Genomic DNA, 24,073 nt, shown 5'->3' with positions numbered 1-24,073 from the left:
CAGAATCAAGAAGGTACGATTTGGGAAAGAAAGAGAAGGGAAAATTACATTTTTCTTTGTACTTCCAGTGTGCCAGGCATTGCATGAGAGCCCTGGTTTGTCATTAGATTAATTCTGATTCTATTAAAGAAATCTAATTTCCAATTTTTATTTATTTTTTCTAAGGAGAGCAGTTGAACTTTCAAGTTCATCTATCCATTCATTTCTTTTTATTGATCATTTTGCTTGTTCATTCTGCAGAATGACATCTGTGTGTGACTATTGTCGGGCACTGGGATTTCATAGACGAGAAAGATTCTCACAGTCTAGGGGAGAGTGAACGACTATATAAACATGAGAGTTATAGGTGATGCATGCTCTAAAAGATGCACACACCTATACCACGGGGGCTACATGAAGGAACACTGGGTTGGCCTGGGAGTGAAAGGGAGAGTCATGTTTGAGCTGGAACTTGGAAGTAACACTAGGAGTCTGCCAGTGGCAGTAATGTGGGAGAAAGCGCTTCTGGGAGAGACAGCTGCAAATTTGAAGGACCAGAAGCATGGGAGAAACATTTTGTGTTTAAGGAGGTACAAGGGGTCAAATTTCAGAGGCTAAAGTATAGCGTGGGTGCAGCCTAACCATGTAAGTGAAGACAAAATTGGGTAGTGAACTGTCCTTGTTAATGATGTGCTACGGACTTTAGATTGTGTCCATAGATTCTACAGAGCCATTGAATTACTCTTCTGGTATATGGTCAGAAGTGCATATTAGACTAATTAGTTAGATGACTGACTGGTCTAACAGGAAAAACCAATAAGAAGGCGACTTTAGTAACATGATGGCCTGATATTACAGTGGATGACTGAAATGCAATCCATGTGTGCTCAGTCACTGAGTCATATCCAACTCTTTGTGACCCCATGGACTGTAGCCCACCATGCTCCTCTGTCCATGGGATTTCCCAGGCAAGAATACTGCAGTGGGTTGCCATTTCCTCCTCCAAACAATTGTCCTGACCCAGGGATTGAATCCCTGTTTCCTAGCAGGCCAATGCATTACCCACTGAGCTGCTTTCCAGGTGGCGCTAGTGGCATAGAACCCACCTGCTAATGCAGGAGATGTAAGAGCTATAGGTTCAATCAATGGGATGGGAAGGTCCCCTGGAGAAGGGCATGGCAACCCACTCCAGTATTCTTGCCTGGAGAATCCCATGGACAGAGGAGCCTAGTGGGCTACAGTCCATTGGGTCACAAAGAGTTGGATACAACTGAAGCAATTTAACATGACTGAAATACTAGTTAGGCTGTGACGGGGGTTTGACAAAATGAGGATGGATTTGAGATATTTGTGGCCCTTGATGATGGAATAGATGTCAGGGACAAGAAGAGTATAGGAAGCATCTTTGGTCTCCAGTTTGGGCAACTTGGTAGAAAACAATGTCTTTCACTGAGATGGAAGCATGGCAGGTATGGCTTAGGGTGGAAGATGGTGAGTTTGTTGGATTTGAGACACCTGGTTGGTTATATGGCTTGACTTAAAAAGTGAAGTCGCTCAGTCATGTCCAACTCTTTGTGATTCCAGGGACTGCAGCCTGCCAGGCTCCTCTGTCCATGGGATTTTCCAGGCAAGAATACTGGTTTGACTTACATGTTTTTAAACTGCAATCATAGACTAGACTGAAATATGGCATTGCTGATGCTAAGTCGCTTTAGTCGTGTCCGACTCTGTGCGACCCCATAGATGGCAGCCCACCAGGCTCCCCCATCCCTGGGATTCTCCAGGCAAGAACACTGGAGTGGGTTGCCATTTCCTTCTCCAATGCGTGAAAGTGAAGTCGCTCAATCGTGTCTAAGACTCTTAGCAACCCCACGGACTGCAGCCTACCAGGCTTCTCCATCCATGGGATTTTCCAGGCGAGAGTACTGGAGTGGGCATTAGGGAGTATTTAGTCCAACAGAAGGAAGACAATAAGGCCAAGATGTTAGAAAATTGGCTCAAAGATCCATCAAAGAGGTGGGCATAGAACACACTGAGTTACTAATGCCAGGACTCAGCTCCCCTCCCCTGATCCTTGGCTTCGTCACTCCCCATCTCCATCCTTTGGGAGAAAGGATAAAATCAGAAAGAAACGCATAGGAGCAGAGAGAATGGTGAAGACAGAATATGTCTAAGGAAGATGAGTGAGGAGAAACAGGGCATGGCGACTGAACTCCAGACCAAGCCACCTTTCTATGTGCTTAGAAATTCAGGGTTCAAAATATGGCCAGATAGGAGAGAGGCTGAGCGATGCCTCCTAAGACCAGTGCAGGAAGACAGGAAGGGGCTAAGCTCTGGCTAGCAAGGGATCCAGGAAAGGGGGCTGCTAAAGATGAAACTTCCTCCAGCTTCCTCATTCTGCTGGTGTTGGCCATACAGGAAGCAGGGGCTCTAGCCACCCCCACTCTTCCACGAAGCTCATCCCTGTCTGCAGCTTTGCATGCCCTGCCCGTCTCATAGGATAGTCTGTGCCTGAGCGCCGTGACTCTACTGTTTCCAGCCAAGTGTGCAGGAGCTCCTGGGTACCAGCTGAAGCAGCCTGGGGTGGGTAAGGTTAGGGGAAGGCTGGGCATTGGATTAAAAACACTGCAGCTTTGGGTTTCCATGATGACACAAGCCCCGCCTTCTCTTCATCCTTCCAAGCCCACCTCCCGTGGTCTCTCTTCTCCCACTTCTCTTCCCATAGTCACTTCTATCAGATTGAAGAGAAATTTGTAGGTCAGAGGAACAATTTGTCTTTCTGTTCCTGTGAAAAACCTTATTTTCAAACACCCAATGAAATATCTGTGGCGGAGGCAGAGAGGCGAGAGAAGCACACACACACATGCAAAATCCTTCCTGTTGGTTTGAGCATCACCTATGAAGCAAACTGTGACACACCAGGTGTTCCTTAAAGAGAAAAGAGAAAGCAATTAACACCCCACCTGGAGAGACACACGTCTCAGGCCTGCAAGCAGCTTGCTGCTGTGACTCTACTGTACCTGGTCCCCAAGGTGGGCTTTGTCTAGAGTCTCAGAAGTCCCCCACCTTGAGCTTCTGTGTTTATTTTTGTTTTTATCATTGTTGTCTGTGTTTTGATTCACTCCGTTCTTTACATCCTTGAGATCAGAGAGCTGGGAGTGAGGTGAGCCTGCCTCTGCTGCACTTATTCAGCTTACCCTTTCGGGTCCATTCATTTCCTCTTAGCACCTTGGGAGAGGGATGAGCAGAGGAAAAGGAGAAGCGGTTGGGGGAAACGTCATGACCCAGCTGCATAAGAGAAGGCGGAAAGATCTGCATTGATTTGGAGTTTTGCTTTTAGAGTCACAGTGAGCGACAGGAAAGCAGCCCCTCCAGGCTAAGGTGGGCAGACCTGTCCCTTGGGGACCTGTATACCTAAGGTGCTCCTTCTAGTCTGGCTGCAGCTTGTCCCAGCTTTGAATCAGTTAGGAGAGCTGGTCCACCTGTTGTGCCAACAAGAAGGGGTGGTATTGCTGAACCCCTTCCCACGACCATCCCATCCTGAGGCTTTCTGAACACCGTTTTGGTGACTATGATTTCTTATGCCTCCCCGTCACCCTCTTTCCTACCAGCCCTTGTTGCTCAAAGACCTGTACAAATGCTGAACCGTGACTCCTGAGTCATCACCACGAGTGATGCGAAGGCACTGACTGGACTTAACATGCAAATATGCAAATCTAAGCAAATTAGATGCCTGGAGTAGTTAAAAAAAAAATCCCTGCTCTCCATGTCGTAGCCTGGAGCTCAGCTGACCCCGTGACCTCTTCAGGCCATTTGCAAAGCCCTCTGCTGTTGATGCCACCCTGAGCCACGAGTCCCAGGCCTCTTACCCTCTGGGTCTGGTTGTTGGTCACGAGCTCATAGATGGGGGAGGCTCTGGTCACCTCCAGCAGAACTGGCTCGGCAGGGGTGTCAGGGCTGGATGTCACGTGACACAGGGGGCAGGACGAGGGGCATCGGCCCTTGCTCTGGCACTCCATGCGGACTCCAGCCGCCACACGCTTGGTGCCAGACTCCGAGAGGCTCGCGATGTACTCTGGGAACGTCAGCACCTTGGGGTCTCTTTCCCGCTCCTCTGACTCGTCAGATGGGGAGTTGCCTGCCAGACACAGAAGGAAAGGGAGCAGTGAGGGAGGTGAAACAGCAGGGACTTGCATGGCCTCGTGGCCCCTGAGTACTGGAGCCAGGTTCTTGAGAGGTCAGAAAACATCTGAGGGCCTAAGAATGTGATGCTGTCACCCCACTCAGCTTGGGGAACCCATACTCCCAGAAAACTACAGAGTTGGAAATAGTCCTTCCAAATGTGAGACAGTTTTTTTTCTTCCTTTCTTTCTGAGTGTCATGAGTCCCACGAATCATTTCAGAGGGATGCTTCTGCAGTATCTGTGCAGGTTTTATGGCTGTCATCAATAACATAAACAAAAATAGCAGTGATTATTCTATGAATCACTCTCTTCATCCCAAAATGAAGATATCAATAATACCTGCCCCTAGCATTGTGTAATAAATAAACAGCCAACCATTTTTCAAGCACAAAATACAATGACTAGTGCATGTCAAATCACCATCGTTATAGTTTTAATCATAACTAGCAGTAAGATTCATCAAGTCTGAACTATGAAAGTGAGAGCTGTTCAAGACCTCCCTGAACCCCTACCACAGCTCTCTGCGTGAACTCTATCATCACACCCATTTTACAGACAAGGAGAGTGAACCCAAGAGCCTCAAGAAGACACAGCTATCGTGAGATCTGACCCCTAAAGCCTTTAAGTTGTAGGGAAGAATAGGACTTCTCTGCTTCATTATCAATTGATGTATGGAAGATGGGGAGGGGATTTTGACTTTTTCAAGAAGAGTTGTACTCCAGAGCCTGAGAGATGAATCCATACTGCTCTTGACTGATGAGTAAAAGGTAGTTGGGGAGGCTCTTGATTTATATTTGGTGACAAATAGTGGAAATGCCTGCCAGAAAAGAAGTGTTTGCTCCCTACAGAAGAAAGCACTGCTTGGTATTTCTTTTCCAAGCCTTCATGACTTTTAAGTTATTAAGTCTAAAGGAAAATGGAAGTAGAATCTGCTGACAGAAAAACCCTGGGTTCCTCAGGTGACCCCTGGTCCTTTGTGCACAGTTATATGCCTGAACATGAAAAAATTTCAGGGGGACACCTGGGCTTTTGGAAATGATGGGCAGATATAATAGAACATTCCTTCTGCTCCTCAGGCTCATTCAGGGTGCCATCCTGGATGAACCGGATCTTTGGGGAAACTGTTTGGAATGATCTACAAAGTGGTTCCAGAAGGTGATCATGAGATACGAATTACAGCTTTACAGGAGAGTCCCCTCTTACAGGGTTCAGGGAGCTCTGCTATTCCCCTTGTTTGCGATGTAAGACCATTTGGAAGAGTCCAGAGGTATTTTAGCACTATCGTTTCACTATGCAGACAAGGCATTTTGTATCAGCAGCTCCATTGACAACAGACTCCTTCTTTGTGCAAAGGCAAAGACTCACTCAGAGACTATAGATATGGAATATCATTTATTTCACACTCACATTTTGTTTAATAACAGATCTGAGATTGAGCTCAAGCCCTTGCTAGGTTATAAGAGAACTAAGTAACCACACACACAAAAACCAAGAATGATGGCCTCAAAGGAAAGGTCCAGGAGCCCACAGCAGTTAACCTCAGTCACTCCAAGCCATGTGCGAATCTTGATTGATACTCAGGCTCACGCAACTCAGTCCACCTCACGGCTGGGAGTGTTCATAAAGTGGCCATGACCTGGCAGGACTCCCCACCCAGCCCTTTGGCCAGGCTTCCATTCTTCTTCAACAGGCTGCATGGACTGGGCTGCAATAAGGGTATGTGTGCGTGTGTGTGACAGCTTTGCGTCCATGATGTGACTTCTAGAAACGCAGGCCCTCATTCATCGAAAGAGTAAAATAATTAAAAAAAAATCAGTAAAGAGATCATGCTTCTTTTCAAGGTAAGGTTTAAAACATTTCACTGTGCAAGCTTTGCTGGAGAGCCTGAGGGTCTCCTGCTGGCCCTATGCCCCTCCCTCACATTCATTTCACTATCCATCCACATGTCATCTCAACCTGGTTGAGAAAGTAATTCAACAGAGGCTTGGAAAAGCACTTCTAGGAAATGACCACTAGATGGTGATATAAAGTCTAAAATGACTTCTGTGCGAGGAAAGAAAAGGTGTGATAAATTTATCATGGCCACTTTGGACAGAAGAGATACTAATGGAAAAGTAATGCCTGGCTACTTAAAAAGAAAAAAAATGTGATGGCACAATTTCCGTTCAATCAAATAACAAAAAGTTGAGTAAAACAAATTCCATAAAACTGATGCAGAGAAAAATAGAGTAAGAGATATAATTATGGGAAACACAAGATAATGAAAAGAGAATAAAATTCAGAGGGAAAATTAAAATCCCCCTCAATATCCTTCACATGAAGTATAAATTACTTCAAGGGGAAAATAATATGGCATCAAATTTCTTTTCTCTCACCTTTAATTCCCAAATACCCAGAAATTCCCTCTAGATCCTACACATACATCTGTATATATATGTTATATGGTGGTGGTTTAGTCGCTAAGTTGTGTCCAACTCTGGCGACCTCATGGGCTGTAGCCTGCCAGGCTCCTCTGTCCACGGGATTCTCCAGGCAAGAATACTGGAGCGGGTTGCCATTTCCTCCTCCAGGGGATCTTCCCGACCCAGGAATTAAAGCCTTGCAGATTCTTGATTGAATGAACTATGAGGGAAGCCACAATGCATGACATATAACCCCTGCCCATTCATCACTTAGGGTGCACCAGCTATCAGACAAATTTGGCCACTAGAGGGCACTGCATCCCAAACACCGTGGAGCTGAGTGACAGCTTCCCTGCCCTCCAGCGCTCCATCATTAAGGCTTGTAATTGCTGTAAACATTTGAGGGGCTGTTCCTCTTGCTGCTGTCTTCCGGCTTTCCCAATTAAAGTCAAGATGCAACTAATCCCCTTCGATATCCTTCAGCTCTGGATTGGTGCAAGGTTAGGACACGGAGAAGCACAGAAAGCAGTTTACAGAGGAAGATGGTGGGAGGCCACCAAACTCTCGGTTTCATCAGAACTGTATTTTCCTTCTCCTGAAAATATTCAGGCCCATATAGAGCAGGTCCTGCTGGAGGCCAAGACGAACTGCCCCTCTGGTCCCCTCATCACGCAGGATGGAGCTGTCAAGAGAGGAGTGAGATTTACACAGAAGCAACGAGCAGCTAACTCCCCAAAGCCATCTATTCAGGCTCCAACGAAGAATAGAGATGTGTGTATGAGGTAGATTTTTCAAAAAGGAAATGCATTTTCCATGCACTGTTAAAGATACAATTGGGAAATACTCCTTAAAATGATGGAGTCTGGTGGTGAAAGCCCAGATAAATCTCCCTTTGCCCAAAGAGAGCACCAATAACCATCATGCCTGTGGTGAGGGGAAGAAGAGTTTCGCGTCCTCAATGCTGCAGGACAGGCTGATCTTTGACATCTGATTTTAACCCCATCCTGGGTGCTGGAGTGGGTGGTGCCGAGGTCTGGATATGGGAGGAGACACTGCTGTATTTCCTCATGGCTCAGTGCCTGCCTTCGTCCACTGCCCACTCAAGTTACAGTCTTTTCTTACTCGGTCCCTCTTCTACTTTCTAGGTCCCGGGTAGAAGGGTAGAAACGCTCCAGTAATTCAAGACTCGATATTGTCTCTTAATAAAATGAATACTCTATTTCAACAAACACACAGTTTCTGGACATAAATAAGTTACAGTTAAGGTCTTGGTATGGCATCATCGACTCAACGGACATGAGTTTGAGCAGACTCTGGGAGATAGTGAAGGGCTGGGAAGCCTGGCGTGCTGTAGTCCACGGGGTCACAAAGAGTCAGACACAACTGAGTAACTGAACAACGACAAAGGTCTTAAAAGATTGTAACTGACGAACGTGCCTTCTGACTAAAAATACTCGTGTGTCCCCCCTCCACTCACCCCAATTTGCAAAATCTACTCCTCTGCTCTCAGGAGCTTTGGGGTCCTCATCACACTTAGCTTTCTTACAAGCAGAAGAACAGCCAACCTGGAAAGTCGTTAACAACCCCAAAACTGCAAAGCATTTTGCAAATACAGTTTGCTATAAATAAATGCCATTTGCTTTAGGCTAAATCTGTATCCTACAGCACACAGCAGATGATTTTCCCCAATAGAATATCATGGTATGAGATTATTGGCATCCTTGGTGTTCAAAATCTCTTTGAGGATGTGCCTGTGGCCTTAGGCCTGTGCATATTGACCCACCTAGACTCAGGAGCATAGGAGGATGATAATAAAAGTGACTGACCATCCTCATGCAGGGTCTGCTCTGCTGCTGGAAACTGACAGGTCATGAAGGTGAATTAGTTGTTATGAAGTAAATTGGTACAATTCCTGTAGGATTCTGGGGCTGCCTAAGAATTTCTCTCCTGAGTTGCTGCCCAAGGCAATGAGATGCGAATGACATCACAGCTAGAACTACAGAGGCAGTTCATTAGGCAGCAAAAAAATCAAATGCAAACTCATCAGATCCCAGCTTTTGGAGACAGCTTAGGACCCACAGGAAAGAGGCTTGACATGGGGTAAATGAAGCACAGCCACAGAGAACTGTGCCCTGAAGCTGACACCCCAATGCCCATGTACCCGCCCCACCCTGGTCCACTCCTGTTCACATCAGAAGTCTTGAAATTACCAGAATTCACATTTCCGCCCATTCAGGTATGACCTAAATCAAATCCCTTATGATTATACAGTGGAAGTGAGGAATAGATTTAAGGAACTAGATCTGATAGATAGAGTGCCTGATGAACTCTGGACGGAGGTTCGTGACATTGTACAGGAGACAGGGACCAAGACCATCCCCATGGAAAAGAAATGCAAAAAAGAAAAATGGCTGTCTGAGGAGGCCTTACAAATAGCTGTGAAAAGAGAAGCGAAAAGCAAAGGAGAAAAAGAAAGATATAAGCATCTGAATGCAGAGTTCCAAAGAATAGCAAGGAGAGATAAGAAAGCCTTCCTCAGTGATCAATGCAAAGAGATAGAGGAAAACAACAGAATAGGAAAAACAAGAGACCTCTTCAAGAAAATGAGAGATGCCAAGGGAACATTTCATGCAAAGATTGGCTCGATAAAGGACAAAAATGGTAGGGACCTAACAGAAGCAGAAGATATTAAGAAGAGGAGGCAAGAATACACAGAAGAACTGTACAAAAAAGATCTTCGCGACCCAGATAGTCACGATAACGTGATCACTGACCTAGAGCCAGACATCTTGGAATGTGAAGTCAAGTGGGCCTTAGAAAGCATCACAACGAACAAAGCTAGTGGTGGTGATGGAATTCCAATTGAGCTATTTCAAATCTTGAAAGATGATGCTGTGAAAGTGCTGCACTCAATATGCCAGCAGATTTGGAAAACTCAGCAGTGGCCACAGGACTGGAAAAGGTCAGTCTTCATTCCAATCCCAAAGAAAGGCAATGCCAAAGAATGCTCAAACTACCGCACAATTGCACTCATCTCACACGCTAGTAAAGTCATGCTCAAAATTCTCCAAGCCAGGCTTCAGCAATATGTGAACCGTGAACTCCCAGATGTTCAAGCAGGTTTTAGAAAAGGCAGAGGTACCAGAGATCAAATTGCCAATATCCGCTGGATCATAGAGAAAGCAAGAGAGTTCCAGAAAAACATCTACTTCTGCTTCATTGACTATGCCAGAGCCTTTGACTGTGTGGATCACAATAAACTGTGGAAAATTCTGAAAGAGATGGGAATCCCAGACCACCTGAGCTGCCTCTTGAGAAACCTGTATGCAGGTCAGGAAGCAACAGTCAGAACTGTACATGGAACAACCGACTGGTTCCAAATAGGAAAAGGAGTGCGTCAAGGCTGTATATTGTCACCTTGCTTATTTAACTTATATGCAGAGTACATCATGAGGAACACTGGGCTGGAAGAAGCACAAGCTGGAATCAAGATTGCCGGGAGAAATATCAATAACCTCAGATATGCAGATGACACTACCCTTATGGCAGAAAGTGAAGAGGAACTCAAAAGCCTCTTGATGAAAGTGAAAGAGGAGAGTGAAAAGGTTGGCTTGAAGCTCAACATTCAGAAAACAAAGATCATGGCATCTGGTCCCATCACTTCATGGGAAATAGATGGAAAAACAGTGGAAACAGTGTCAGACTTTATTTTTTTGGGCTCCAAAATCACTGCGGATGCTGATTGCAGCCATGAAATTAAAAGACGCTTACTCCTTGGAAGGAAAGTTATGACCAACCTAGATAGCATAGTAAAAAGCAGAGACATTACTTTGCCAACCAAGGTCCGTCTAGTCAAGGCTATGGTTTTTCCCGTGGTCATGTATGGATGTGAGAGTTGGACTGTGAAGAAAGCTGATCGCTGAAGAATTGATGCTTTTGAACTGTGGTGTTGGAGAAGACTCTTGAGAGTCCCTTGTACTGCAAGGAGATCCAACCAGTCCATTCTAAGGGAAATCTATCCTGGGTGTTCATTGGAAGGACTGATGCTAAAGCTGAAACTGCAATACTTTGGCCACCTCATGCGACGAGTTGACTCACTGGAAAAGACTGATGCTGGGAAAGGTTGGGGGCGGGAGGAGAAGGGGACGACAGAGAATGAGATGGCTGGATGGCATCACCGACTCTGTGGACATGAGTTTGAGTGAACCCCGGGAGTTGGTGATGGACAGGGAGCCCTGGCGTGCTGTGATTCATGGGGTTGCAGAGAGTCGGACACGACTGAGTGACTGAACTGAACTGAACTGAACATTTCCGCCCACATACCCAGGCTCAAATCAGCCTCTCAGGGCATTTAGTTATATCCGTAGACAGAGAGGGTCAAGTTGTTCTGGATGGCCTTAAAGTGAACTCCTAGACCTGCCATGCCAAAGCTATGTTTTTTTCCAGTAGTAATGTGCAGATGTGAGAATTGGGCCATAAAGAAGGCTGAGCACTGAAGAACTGATGCTTTTGAACTGTGGTAATGGAGAAGACTCTTGGGAGTCCTTTGGACTGCAAGGAGATCCAAGCAGTCCATCCTAAAGAAAATCAGTCTTGGGTATTCATTGGAAGGACTGATGCTGAAGCTGAAGCTCCAATATTTGACCACTTGATACGAAGAGCCAACTCACTTGAAAAGACTCTGATGCTGGGAAAGATTGAGGGCAGGAGGAAAAGAGGGCAAGAGAGGACGAGATGGTTGTATGGCATCACCGATTCAAAGGGCATGAGTTTTAGCAAACTCCAGGAGATGGTGAAGGACAAGGAAGCCTGTGTGCTGCATTCCATGGGGTCACAAAGAGTCGGATATGACTGAGCAACTGAACTGAACTGAGACCAGCACAAAATACAATAGGATGGATTCAAAATCAGGGACAAGTGGGTAGGGCATAACCTGGCCACTTCTCTCTACACCTGAGTAGCAGGTAGTGAGTGCTTTGGGCAGAAGGATTGTGTCTTCATGTTTGAAACTCCCTTCCATGTATATATACATATATATATAGAGAGAGAGAGAGGGAAAGGAGGAGTAAGCACAGTGAGTCATGAACCATGAACTTAAATTTTGAAAACAAGCCAAACATAAAGAGTAAAGTCAAAGCATCTATAAATGTCTCCAGCCCCTTATTAAAGCTTCAAGCAGTCAAGTAAAAAGAACAAAGCATCATCTGGTAACAGCCAAAGATACATCTCTAGCCACGATTGCTTCCCCAAGTATAACAGAAACTTAAGATACTTGCTTGAAAATCCATGTGAATGTTCAACATCCAAACTCAACGTGTCCCAAACTACTGTCCTCACACCTCCACACCTTCCCCAGAACCTCCTCCTCCTTCAGTCCTTCCCTCAGCAAAGGGCATCAGCTTCTCTGTCACTGGAGCCAGAAATCCTGGGTTCTTTGTGGGTCGTTCCTTGCCCGCCCAATCCATCTCAAGTCTATGTCATTTAGGTCCCCCAAACCATCCACTTCTCTGTGAGGTCTGAGTCAGACTGCCTGGGCTTGATTTCTGACCTTACCACTTGTTAGCTGTGTAACTTCAGGGCAGCTTCTTAACCTTTCTGTGCCTGGGCCTTCTCATACATAAAATAGAGATGATAATAGCCAATTTCGTAAGCCATGGTAATGATCAACTGATAAAATCCATGAAGAGGATTTAGCAGATACGGGACACAGTGAGGACTCTAAAATGAAGGATATTCATAGTGCCTGTCTACTCACCTGCACTGCCGCCAGCCACACCATCAAATGGTAGGCTCCTTGGAGGGCGAAATTAAGTCTTCTTCGCCACTGTAATATCCCACAGTAACATTACTAATGCATTCAACAATTCATTAAACAAACATTTATGGGATGCATACAAATGTCTGTCCAATTAACAAATCATTTAAATGGCTTATATACGAAGTTCCTGCTCTCTGCGTTCTGCAGGTACTAACTGGACAGGCTGAGTTTAATGCCACTTTTCTCCATACCTTTCTAGGTTCTTTTGAGATTTTCTAGTTTCCTTCAAGGAAGAGAGACATCAGTTCTAAGTAAGTTCCGCTACTTTCATGTACAAACAGAAATTGGCCAGATAATCTAGTTGCAAAGATTTGAGATAATATTGCAAAAAAACATTCTGCAAACTTTAAAGCATACACATGCAGCTCAAAAGTTACTAATGTGCATTGGGTAAATCACCCTAGGATTTAAGGATTTACACTTAGGAAAGGGAGCAGCCAAGGGTGGTGCTGAAGAGGAGACAGTGGTTCTTCCGTGACTTGAAAATGTGTGAAAGTTGTGGCCACTGATGTCACATCGCTTGTGCGGGTGCTGGGCAGCTCTGAGAGCTTACTGATAGCATTGTACAGGGATTCATCGCATGGACCACTTCACCAGCAAACAAGGCACAGAGAGAGGCATTCTGGACCCCAAAAATGGTCACAGAGATGAAGCATGAAAACCACGTCTTCTTCACTTTTTCCGCTCTGCCCAACCTCAGCCTGCCCACAGGAGCCCATTCACCTCTCCTGCCAATCATCCATCACTGCCCATTAGCTCAGAGGAAGCACAACTTTCTTTTGGGATTAAATACTAGACAACTATCCAACTATCAGAAACAGTCCCAGTTCCAGAGAATGTATACTCTCGTCCTTTCTTACAAATCAATCCACGATTAGAAAACAAACACCCTTTGTCAGGATATATCCTTTGTATTCTAAAATTAAAGTTACATGAAGAGGTACCAGCTACTAAATAGAAAATAAATGGGATACAGGGATTGATGTAGAGCAGCAACGACGATAAAACTAAGGTTACTGTGCACGTCAGTTCTAGTTCTTTGTTATTCCTCCAGAAAGCTTCTGGAAACAGCAGACGGTCTTTGTTTTAAGCATGAGCAGCATGTCTGGGTATGGTAAAATCCAGAGTAACAGTCAGGTGTCATCAAATACCCACTGGGCACCTCAGCAAAGCCCCATTAATGGGAATGTTGAACAAAAGATGTCTTCTGGACAAGTGATTTTTTTTTTTTTTTTGCTTAACTGGTACTTAGCCAGAAAATGCTCAGTTTTCCTCCAATCCTTGTTGACATTTTTTCTTCTCTAAAAATGCAGTTTTCCAAGTCCCTCATGAAGAACTGCCTACGAAACAGAATTAAACCTTTCCCCAAGGCGCCTCCAGGTGCTGATTTTGTTCATCAATTATGACCATGTAGATTTGGAAGCTGTAGGAGACAGAAAGAAAATGGTATCTAGTCCCCAAAAGGCTCTGAAAAAGCTGATCAATAACATAAGGTTACATTTCCTGAAGATCAGCCCCATCTTAATAAGAATGTCATCAAGCAAATAATTTTCTGGTTGAGGCTCCTGGTACACGTGAAACTGAAGTTTGGGGGTAGCTGCAATGCTTAGTCTTTGCCAAAAGTTGTTAAGTCACCTTTGATGTGGGAACAGGTTTAATTTCGTAATAAACCGACAAGCTGGCCAAAGCCTCTGTCAGCCTCTTTTCTGGTCAGTCATAGTGATGTTCCATTTGGAATGAGAGGCTGAGTCCAAGAAATAGCAGGATAGCAGCATTTACCAAGGGATCAATAAAAACCCCAAACTAACCTTTGTCTAGCAGTGACTCCAAGTGCTTAAAAAAAAAAGTGACCTCTTTTTAATCTTCAACTTAGTGTGAAAAGGAAAATATGAACACAGCCCAGTGATGCAAGCAACACTTTAAAGATGCCTGAAGATGCATCTCTAAACAGCCCATATAACTCAAGGGGAACGAAAACAAAATCCGAAAATTCCTGGGAAGCCCTAAAGCTCTGACCACAGAAATGAGCCCTTCTAGTCACGAGATCACTAGTCCCCAGTGGGCCAGAAGGTGCATTCTCACGCAATGCCCCGCCCTTGATAAGCATTCAACAAACACACAGGGATGGAAAGAAGCAAAGAGTTAAGCTCTCTGAGTGCCTGCAGGCTGCCACCCAAAGCCTCATTAGGATTCATCCTAAAGGCCAGGCCAGGCAGCCTGGGGCGGCTCACAGATTGTCCAGAAGTACCTACTCAGTGCCCATGTCTGCGGGCCATGGGAGACCAGCTGAGACCGTGGTTGTCCCCAAACTCTCTAAAAATGCCTTGCCCTCTTGCTTTCTTTTTCTTCCTTCCTTCCTTGTCCCCTCCCTCCCTTCCTCTCACTCTTCCATCCCTCCCCACATACACACTGATGCCACTCTGCTCCCATCACCCCTGATAGAAGTCATTCCGCTGGAACTTGTGCCAGGGTCCAGGGGAGGCACCTACCACTCTGAATCAGACTGAGTTTGGTGTCCTGTCTTGTCCATCCTACTTGCTTCCAGGGTGGGACCTGCTCCTCCCTGCAACCCTAGAGGCCAGCGCCTGGTACTCTGCAGGTTTTCCCCATCACAAACTGATACATTTCTGTGTGCGCCGACAGCCACGTTTGTGATGCTTATAGGATTCTGGTTTTTCACTTGCCTGTTATAGTCTCATTTCTTTATTCACTAAACTTAGTCTCATGTGACTAAGTGGATCACCAAGCTTTTTGTTCACATCAAATCTTTCCCTTTCTGTTTCCTAAAGCTGCCACAATAAATGACATCACATGATTGGCTTAAAACAATAAAAATTTATTTCTCCAGTTCTGGGGGTTGAAAGTCCCAAGCCAAGGTGTCCACAGGGCTGCATGCCCTCTGAAGGCTCTAGGGAAGGATGCTTCTTGCCTCTTCTAGTTTCCACTGGCTCCCGGCAATCCTTGGCGTTTCTGGTCTTAAAGTTGCATCATTCCAGTTTCATCCTGGGTGTTACGAGGCCGCCTTCTCCGTGTATCTTTCCCAAATCTCCCTTTCCCTCCTCTTACAAAGACACCAGGCCCACCCTATCCAGGATAACTTTATCTTAACCTAATTACATCAGCAAGGATCCTATTTCCAAATAAGGTCATAATCTGAGCTTCCAGAAGAGCATGGCTTTGGGGGGAGACAGTATTCAACCCATTGGAGCATCCTGTGCTCCAATGTGACACTGTGACACTGTCAGCCCTCCCCTGATCGGTGGCCAGTGATGACTCATTAGCTGGCCACTTGGGAGCTGGCCGTCCATCTCCTGGACTTCCACACAGGACAACAGGCCACAGGAAGAGGGGAAAAGTTTCTGGCTCCGTCAGCATCCCCAGCCCAGCCTCAGCTGTGTTCATCTTCTTGTCAACATCAAAATAAACCTGACATAGAGATTCAGAGTCACAGCTTTCTGGATGCACAGAGCTGCGCTGGATTATCCCTGTTGATTCGCTGCAGACAGAGCAGCATGCAGGGAGCGGGGGGAGCAGAGAGGACGAGTCTGGGGGAGAGGTGAAAATGAGGAACACCTGCGGGGTTACTTATTTTCAAATCTCCATTAGCAGGAAGACCACGTGAGCGAGTGGGCATGCTCAGCGTGCGGCCGGGAGGCTCCCGTGCCCTTGCCTGGAGATTAGGTTTTATTTTTTTCCCCTAGTCTTGTTTTCCTGTCTGGGAGGCTGAGCTGAGAAGCCAAGTGTGCACCCCCAGACCACTCTAGAGCAGGAACCGTTCCTCTTTTCTGGTCTCCCCAAGAAGGAGCCAGGAAAACACGGGGGAATAGCCCGGGGACAGGTAGAGGGAGGCGACTAATAGCAACAGACAGAGTGTAGAGGAAAGGGCGCTCCCGGAACTAGCTTCGGCCTCTGCTATCGTGGAGGGCTCCACTGGGGCCTCTCTCAACTTCTGGCTGTATCCAGAGTGAACTTGAATGATGCTTCTGCCCTCTGTCCGCCACGCGGCGTTATTTCGCAGCTAGGGGGCGCCCATGAGTCCCTTTCGCTTTGCCTGAACCATCGGCCCAATGACACTGTCTTTGCGACTCTATTCCATTTCCTCTCCTATCAGCTCCAGCTTCTGCCTCCGTTACCTCTTTTACTTCTGTCTTCAAACCCGGACAAGAGGAGCACAGTCTGGGACACCCCGTGACAATTCTGAAATGGGTAAAACGGACACATGACCATTTCTTGCCTTATCTCCAGATGACAAAGACTCAGCAGGACACTGTGTACAGTGTGTGTATGTGTGTGTGTGTACACGTGTCCAGGATGCTAACCCGAGTTCCATGCAGGTGGGAGTCCTTGGGGCTTGTGTGGTTCCACAGCGAGAGATTCAGTGCCTAGCTGAGATGCTGCAAGGGCTCGCTTATAAATATCTTTAACTACCAAATGGTCTAGAAATGCTTAATAAAAATATTATTCAATAATAATACTACTCCATCCGGCAAGGGAATGTTGTAACGGTCTCCATTTTCCTCTTGGTACTCATCTAGCTTTTGTTTTGCAAATGAATTTGGATGTTAAATCCTTTTGCTGCCCTGACCAATTTATTCTGCAAATTAACTATATATGACAGAACTTAAAGTCCGTTACCACTTAGCTTTGCCTCACTGAAATTTATGCTGCTTTCCTGCCCGTTGGAGTCACCAGCTCAAATAGATTGTGGCTCCTGTTGGTGATTTTGGATTCCACACAAGTCCCTCACCTCTTGGTCCTCTTGAGTTTAAAATGCGCTGAGTGGACCGGGTTCTTCTCACCTCTCAGTGGCCCATGCCCTCTCTTCTCAGACTCTCTGGTCTCTGCAGCTGCCCGTCCAAACTTAATGAAACTCTTATTATAAGACTCGGTTTTACCCAGAGCTGCAACCCACACTGGTTTGTGGAGCACACTCAGAGACTCAGCCTGGTTGCAAAACAGTTTCTAAATTGTGGAAAATCATGGGAAAGCAAAGGTTACAAAATGGAGAGGCTGGCAATGAGTGGAGCATGACTGCTAAGCCCATGAATATAATCTTACGTTTTATTAACACAGTGTGGTGACCAAGATGATGGAGAGAAACAGTGTCTTGTGAAGCCACATGCCAGGAGTTGGTTCAGGGCTGAGTGACCCAAGTGAGACTAGGACAAAGGCTGGGCAGTCAGGATTTCGGGGAACCTGGAGACAGTATCTTAAGGGCAAGTGCTGAAGGAATTGAGGGAGTTAGAACAGATACAAGGAGACTTAGAAGCAGGCTTAGCAGCGATCTCTGTAAATATGTGAGGCGCTGTCATGTGGAAGAGGGATCGCATGAATTCTGTACATATCAGAGGACAAAATGAAGATCTAGGGCGGGTGTTCTTATTAAATGAGAGGGAGATGAGATGACTGAACCAGAAATTTTCATTGAGCGCTACTATGTGTGAGGTGGTGGCTCAGCAGTAAAGAATCCACCTGCCAATGCTGGAGACTTGGGTTCGATCCCTGGGTGGGGAAGATCTGGAGAAGGACATGGCAACCCACTCCAGTATTTCTGCCTGGAGAATTCCATGGACAGAGGAGTCTGGCATGCTACAGTCCATGGAGTTGATAAGAGTCAGAAATGGCTTCATAGCTGAACAACAATAACGTATCAGGTACAGTACTCAGTGCTAATGTACACAGATAAATGAGAGAAAAAAAAAAAGAGAAGGTCATCTTCCAGGTGCATGGTGAGGGGAGTGGACAGGAAAGGAGACAATGATATGACAGGGGTGGGGGGCGACATTAGAGGCAGCAAAGACAGACTCTGGCATACCGGAGGGAGCTTTGAAACCCACTCTTGGGGGTGGGGGAGGTGAAAGGAAGCCTCTTGATTCCTTCAGGGACAATTTTTATATTAATCTATAACTGATTCAAATCAGGATGGGCAGCCTTGCGATGACAAGCACTGGCTGACAGCAGGGTTCTTGTGGAAGCTAGATAGCCACTTGTCAGGGACTTCACAGCAGGGGAGGGGTATTTCAGAAGAATGAGCTCCATGTTCTTTTTAACAGCCAAATGTTAAATGTCTATTATTCTGTGACCTGATCTTCTCAGTGTTTCCTTACATCAGTGGGGTGGAGCTGGGAATATGCATGGTATCAGGCATACCAAAAGATTCTGACTTCAGATAACATTTCCCTGGTGGACTTCCCTAGTGGCTCAGATGATAAAGCATCTGCCTAAAAGCGGGAGACCCGGGTTCGATCCCTGGGTCGGGAAGATCCTCTGGAGAAGGAAATGGCAACCCACTCCAGTACTCTTGCCTGGAAAAGCCCATGGACAGAGGAGCCTGGTAGGCTACAATCCATGGGGTTGCAAAGAGTCGGACATGATTGAGCAACTTCACTTCAGATAACACAGCAGTCTTTAGATTACATGTTGAAAAGATCACCAAGAGTAATTTACTTTATAAATATTGTCAGAACACTTTTTAAAAATTCTACAACTAATCCAAATATGTAAAAGAGATAAAAGTCAGGAGTAAGACTGCTTAGGCATTTAACATCATTACTGTTTGGTAAAAATAAACAACTCCATTGTTTATGGAGTCATTCAAGCATCTACTCAGAGCCCCAGGGTACAAGCAGCATAATTTGAAAACTACTGATTCAGACTCTGATGACATTGGCCTGAACTTTTCCAGAAGTAACCAAGCATGCTCTCCAGCCAGTAGGACCCTGTGTTGGCCCTAGGAAGACTATTGCCACAAAAAGTAGATTCCAACTGGACATCTATAGTCACTTTGCATCCTGGGTTTTGCTAGACAAAACTGGGCAATGACTGCTAGGGAGCAGCAATTAGTCACAGCCCCAAATAGCCAGCCAGCCATCTAGCCATGGCCCACCCAGCTAGTGTCAGCAGAAAGCCCCAGACCCAATGGTGTATAAGGACATGGTCTATGCAGAGGCCAGAATCTCTGAGACCCTTGAGGATGGACTACCTGTCAAAATGGGAAAGCATACGCCTGGTCCTGGAAATGAAGGGAGAGGCCAGAGACAGGTGCAGTAGCCCTTCTGGTCTCAGAGTAAGTAGCAGAGGGAGATGCTGTGAGCATGTCTTACCCCAGGCCCCACCTCAACTGGTCTATATTTACCCAGAATTCCTTATCTGATGAGTGGGGTTTTTAGGTTTGGGTTCAGATTCAGAACTCTGAGACTTCTAAGACTTAACTTCTTTGGGCTGAAGTTTCCTGATCTGTAAAATGGATTTATAACAGAATTTATCTCATAAAATTGTCTGGGATTAAATGGGAAAGTTCATGTAGAACCCTTAGCATGACCTCTGGTATCTTAGCTTTCACTGGCAGCCAATATTCAACGTAACTCTATTGCCCCGCACAGTCTTAACATCCAATAGGTACTCAATAAATACATAATGATTTCTTAAAAATTGACGCTCAAAAAACCCCACAAACAACCAAGAATCTTCATGGGCTAGCGATGGCAGAAGAATACTCAAGAATACCCAGTAACAGGGACTAAACCAGCAGGGTTCAAGGGCTTCCCAGGTGGCACTAGTGGTAAAAACTCACCTGCCGATGCAGGTAGATATAAGAGACATGGGTTCCATCCCTGGGTCAGGAAAATCCCCTAGAGCAGAGCATGGCAACCCACTCCAGTAGTCTTGACTAGAGAATCCTATGGATAGAGGATCTTGGCAGGTTGCAGTCCATAGGATCACAAAGAGTCCAACACAATTGAAGTGACTTAGCACACATGCACACAGAGCAGGGTTCAAGTCTGCAGGAACTTAACCCACCAAGGTGGCTCTAAGGCCAGTTTCCACACAGTAAAGGAATCAGAAGTCCCCCATACTATGGGGAAATAATACTAGGATCAAGGAAGGGCTCCAGTACCTGCATCCCAAAATGAGGCTGAGAGAGCCATGACTTAATCCAGACCTCTGATTACTGAGCTGGCAGAAGGGAGCAGAGAATGAATATGTCTGAGTTACTACTTCAAGACTGGAGTCACAAAGTGCCCAAGATCCCAGTGGGATGGGAAAGAGGAAAGGAATAGACGCCATTAAATTTAAAATTAGTTTATGACAATGTGCTTCCACGTACAGGTCTGATGCATGACATTGATCAAAAGATGTGGCTGGTCATCTCTCAGGCATCCTTGCTGTTGATAGCAAGCTTGTTCAGAGTGACATGCTCTCTATGGTCCTAAGGGGACCCTCAAGGCTGCAACCAACTTCTCTGGGAGTTGAGTGATTCTTTAATTAGTATTAGGGGAAACGGGTAGAAAAAATGCTGTTGACCACTGTTGTTGTACAGTCGTTAAGCCACGTCCAACTCTTTGCAACCCATAGTATGGCACACCAGGCTCTCCTGTCCTTCACTATCTCCCGGAATTTGCTCAAACTCATGTCCATTGAGTCGGTGATGCTATCTAACCATGCATACTCTATCACCCCCTTCTCCTTTTGCTTCAATCTTTCCCAGCCTCAGTGTCTTTTCCAACCAGTTGGCTCTTCACATCAGGTGTTGACCACATTGAACTTTAACTACTTTAAATAAAGATGCAACACTAGTGAAATAAGATGAAATTTTGATCTCCCAAACCAGCCTTTCTAGTTACAAAATATTTCTCCCTGAAATGCAATGCTATTCAAATGGTGCTTACATGGAGTGGATGCTTTATAAATGGCAATATTGAAGGACCTCCACTCCATGTGTTAGATAACTATTTACAATACTTAGGTGTTAGTACTAAAAGAGCACTAGGATTTTTCGATTCTTTTTTATTCTCATGGAAAAGAGAAAAAGGAAATCCCTCTCAGGTATCAGCAAGATCCCAGGGGTATCTTTCCTTTGTATCAATCTGGAATCAAAAACTCACAGCGAAATACAGAAAATAAGCCACTTCAGATATATTAAGTCATGAATTCTGTCTGTTTCTAAAGCTTGCAACTATAGGATCTTGTATTTAATTTTCATTCCTACGGTAACAAGTCTATTGGAAGATAATTCAGATATTTGTCTTTATTCTAGTCTAGTGCCAAAAAAAAGGAACAAAATGGAACAAACATCTGCCTTTAAGAATGTACATTCACACGCATGCACACGTGTGCACACACACACACACACACACACACAAAAACATTTCTCCCAATGCCAGGAACTTAAAGGGTGTCAAGAAAGCTGAGAGAATAGGACCCTTTTAAAATGGTAGGTAACAAAATTCAGCTTTAATTTCTCAAAGCCCCTGAGGCACATCTAATTTTGCACTTTCAGAAATAGTAGGAAATGAACACTGTCAACAAGTAACCAGTGCTGAAATTCTGTGTGTACAGTGCTATGTACTCATTTCAAGGTTGTTACCATTACTTAATTTTTTTGAGTGCAAATCTTTTTAGCCCCTTCTTATGCTTCTGTGTTCAGCCTCCCAGGACTTTCCTTCCATCAAAAAGTTGGCTGACATCAGGCAAACGTCAGAAGACCCAGGCTGGAACTCAATTCAACAGAGCAAATACTAAGTTATTGAATGTCTATTTACAAGGTACTGTGCAGGTCTTCTGAATATAGCAAAATGAATTATGTGTAATCCCTACATTCAGAGGATGTACTACCTTATAGAGGAGATAAGACAGACATATAGAATTTAAGTGCTGTTTCTTTAGAGGATCAAACCAGGACCAGATGATACCAGGACAGTTAGTTCAGAAGAGGCTTCACTGAGGAGGCTGTTGGGGTTGGCCTTGAGGGATGCTCTTATTGTTTAGTTGCTCAGTTGTGGCCAACTTTTTTGGGACCCCATGGATTGTAACCCACCTGGTTCCTCTGTCCATGGGTTTCCCCAGGCAAGAATACTGAAGTGAGTTGCCATTTCCTTCTCCAGGAGATCTTCTCAACCCAGGGATCGAACATGCATCTCCTGCATTGGCAGGAGCTTGAGATACCAGGGAAGCCCCTTGAGGAATGACAGCATCCTTAATAACAAGAGCTACCATTTATGGCAAGGATTGGCAATTATTTTTTTCCTGCAAATGGCCAGATAGTAAATATTTTAGGCTTTGTAGGCTACACAACTATTCCTTTGAGTGTGAAAGCAGCCACAGACAATACATAAATGAATGTTCATGGCTCTGTGCCAATAAAACATTATTTATGGATATTGAAATTTAAATTTTATAGAATGTTCATGTCATAAAATATTATTTTGCTTTTTATTATTTCCCATTCATTTAAAGAGGCAGAAACCATTCTTAGTTTGTGGGTCATCCAATCACAGGGAGCAGGTCATATTTGTTGATCTCTGATAAAGCTCAACATTCAGAAAACTAAGATCACGGCATCTGGTTCCATCACTTCATGGCAAATAGATGGGGAACAGTGGAAACAGTGGCTGACTTTATTTTTCTGGGCTCCAAAATCACTGCAGATGGTGATTGCAGCCATGAAATTAAAAGACGCTTGCTCCTTGGAAGGAAAATTATGACCAACCTAGACAGCATATTAAAAATCAGAGACATCACTTTGCCAACAAAGGTTCATCTAGTCAAGGCAATGGTTTTTCCAGTGGTCATGTATGGATGTGAGAGTTGGACTGTGAAGAAAGCTGAGCATCGAAGAATTGATGCTTTTGAACTGTGGTGTTGGAGAAGACTCTTGAGAGTCCCTTGGACTGCAAGGAGATCCAGTCCATTCTAAAGGAAATCAGTCCTGGGTGTTCATTGGAAGGACTGATGTTGAAGCTGAAACTCCAATACTTTGGCTACCTGATGTGGAGAGCTGACTCATTTGAAAAGACTCTGATGCTGGGAAAGATTGTGGGCAGGAGGAGAAGAGGATGACAGAGAATGAGATGACTGGATGGCATCACCAACTCAATGGACATGGGTTTGGGTGAACTCCGGGAGTTGGTGATGGACAGGGAGGCCTCGCATGCTGTGGTTCATGGGGTTGCAAAGAGTCGGACACGACTGAGTGACTGAACTGAACTGATCTACAGAGTCCTCACTATAAATATAATGCTTTGTTATACTTGATCTTATTGAATCCTTACACCTTGCTCTATGAGAGTTAGGGATATTTTTCTAGCTATCCAAAGTGAAGCTTAGAGAACTGAGGTTATACAGGTTTCAAAGATCTTGCTTTTAACCACCAGTCCATACTGTCTTCCAGTAATGGTAAGGAAATCATGGGAAAGGTGAAATGAACAGGTTTCCTTTGGCCAGGGGCATTTAGTTCATCTAAAAATAAACAACAAATATGAGGTTTGCTATCATGGCTTACTCAGAGTAAACTCATTTTAAACCTCTGCTATTACCACCCTCTCTCTTTCCACAAGTCATGCAGGACACAGGTATAATATTTAATAACTTCTACTGTTAAGAGTATAATATTCTCCCATACATGAAGAAAAAAGAGCAGCCTTCTAGCATTTGTTCCAACCTCCCCACTCCCACTCCTCCCCATGGTTACCCAGAACCACACACAGAAGTTGTCACTTGACCCTGCAAGTGATGGTAAGCTTAAAGACACAGCTCTCTCCGAGTTGCTAACTCCTTTCTTTCTCTCCTCACCATTGTCAGCAATGATTCCCTCTTATGGGGCTTCTTTACTGTCTACTGTTTTAAAGCAATTTTATGAGCTAGAGAAGGTGGAAGGGAAACAGGAGTTGTCACGGTTTCTCATCACCTGT

General features: G+C 45.1%; 1 protein-coding gene across 1 annotated transcript in view; it reads right to left on the bottom strand.

Moving 5' to 3' along the window:
- ASTN1 (astrotactin 1) overlaps positions 1 to 24,073 on the bottom strand; it is a 366,450-nt gene that overhangs the window by 40,011 nt on the left and 302,366 nt on the right. The window contains exon 17 of the mRNA XM_055419198.2: positions 3,849 to 4,117. Within this exon, the coding sequence (XP_055275173.2) occupies positions 3,849 to 4,117 (269 nt within the window). The remainder of the gene's footprint in view (positions 1 to 3,848; positions 4,118 to 24,073) is intronic.

Source organism: Moschus berezovskii, chromosome 17, assembly GCF_049115385.1.
Source record: "Moschus berezovskii isolate FMDL1 chromosome 17, NW_MosBer_1.0, whole genome shotgun sequence".
NCBI lineage: Eukaryota > Metazoa > Chordata > Mammalia > Artiodactyla > Moschidae > Moschus > Moschus berezovskii.
This window is presented reverse-complemented; position numbering and strand designations above follow the sequence as displayed.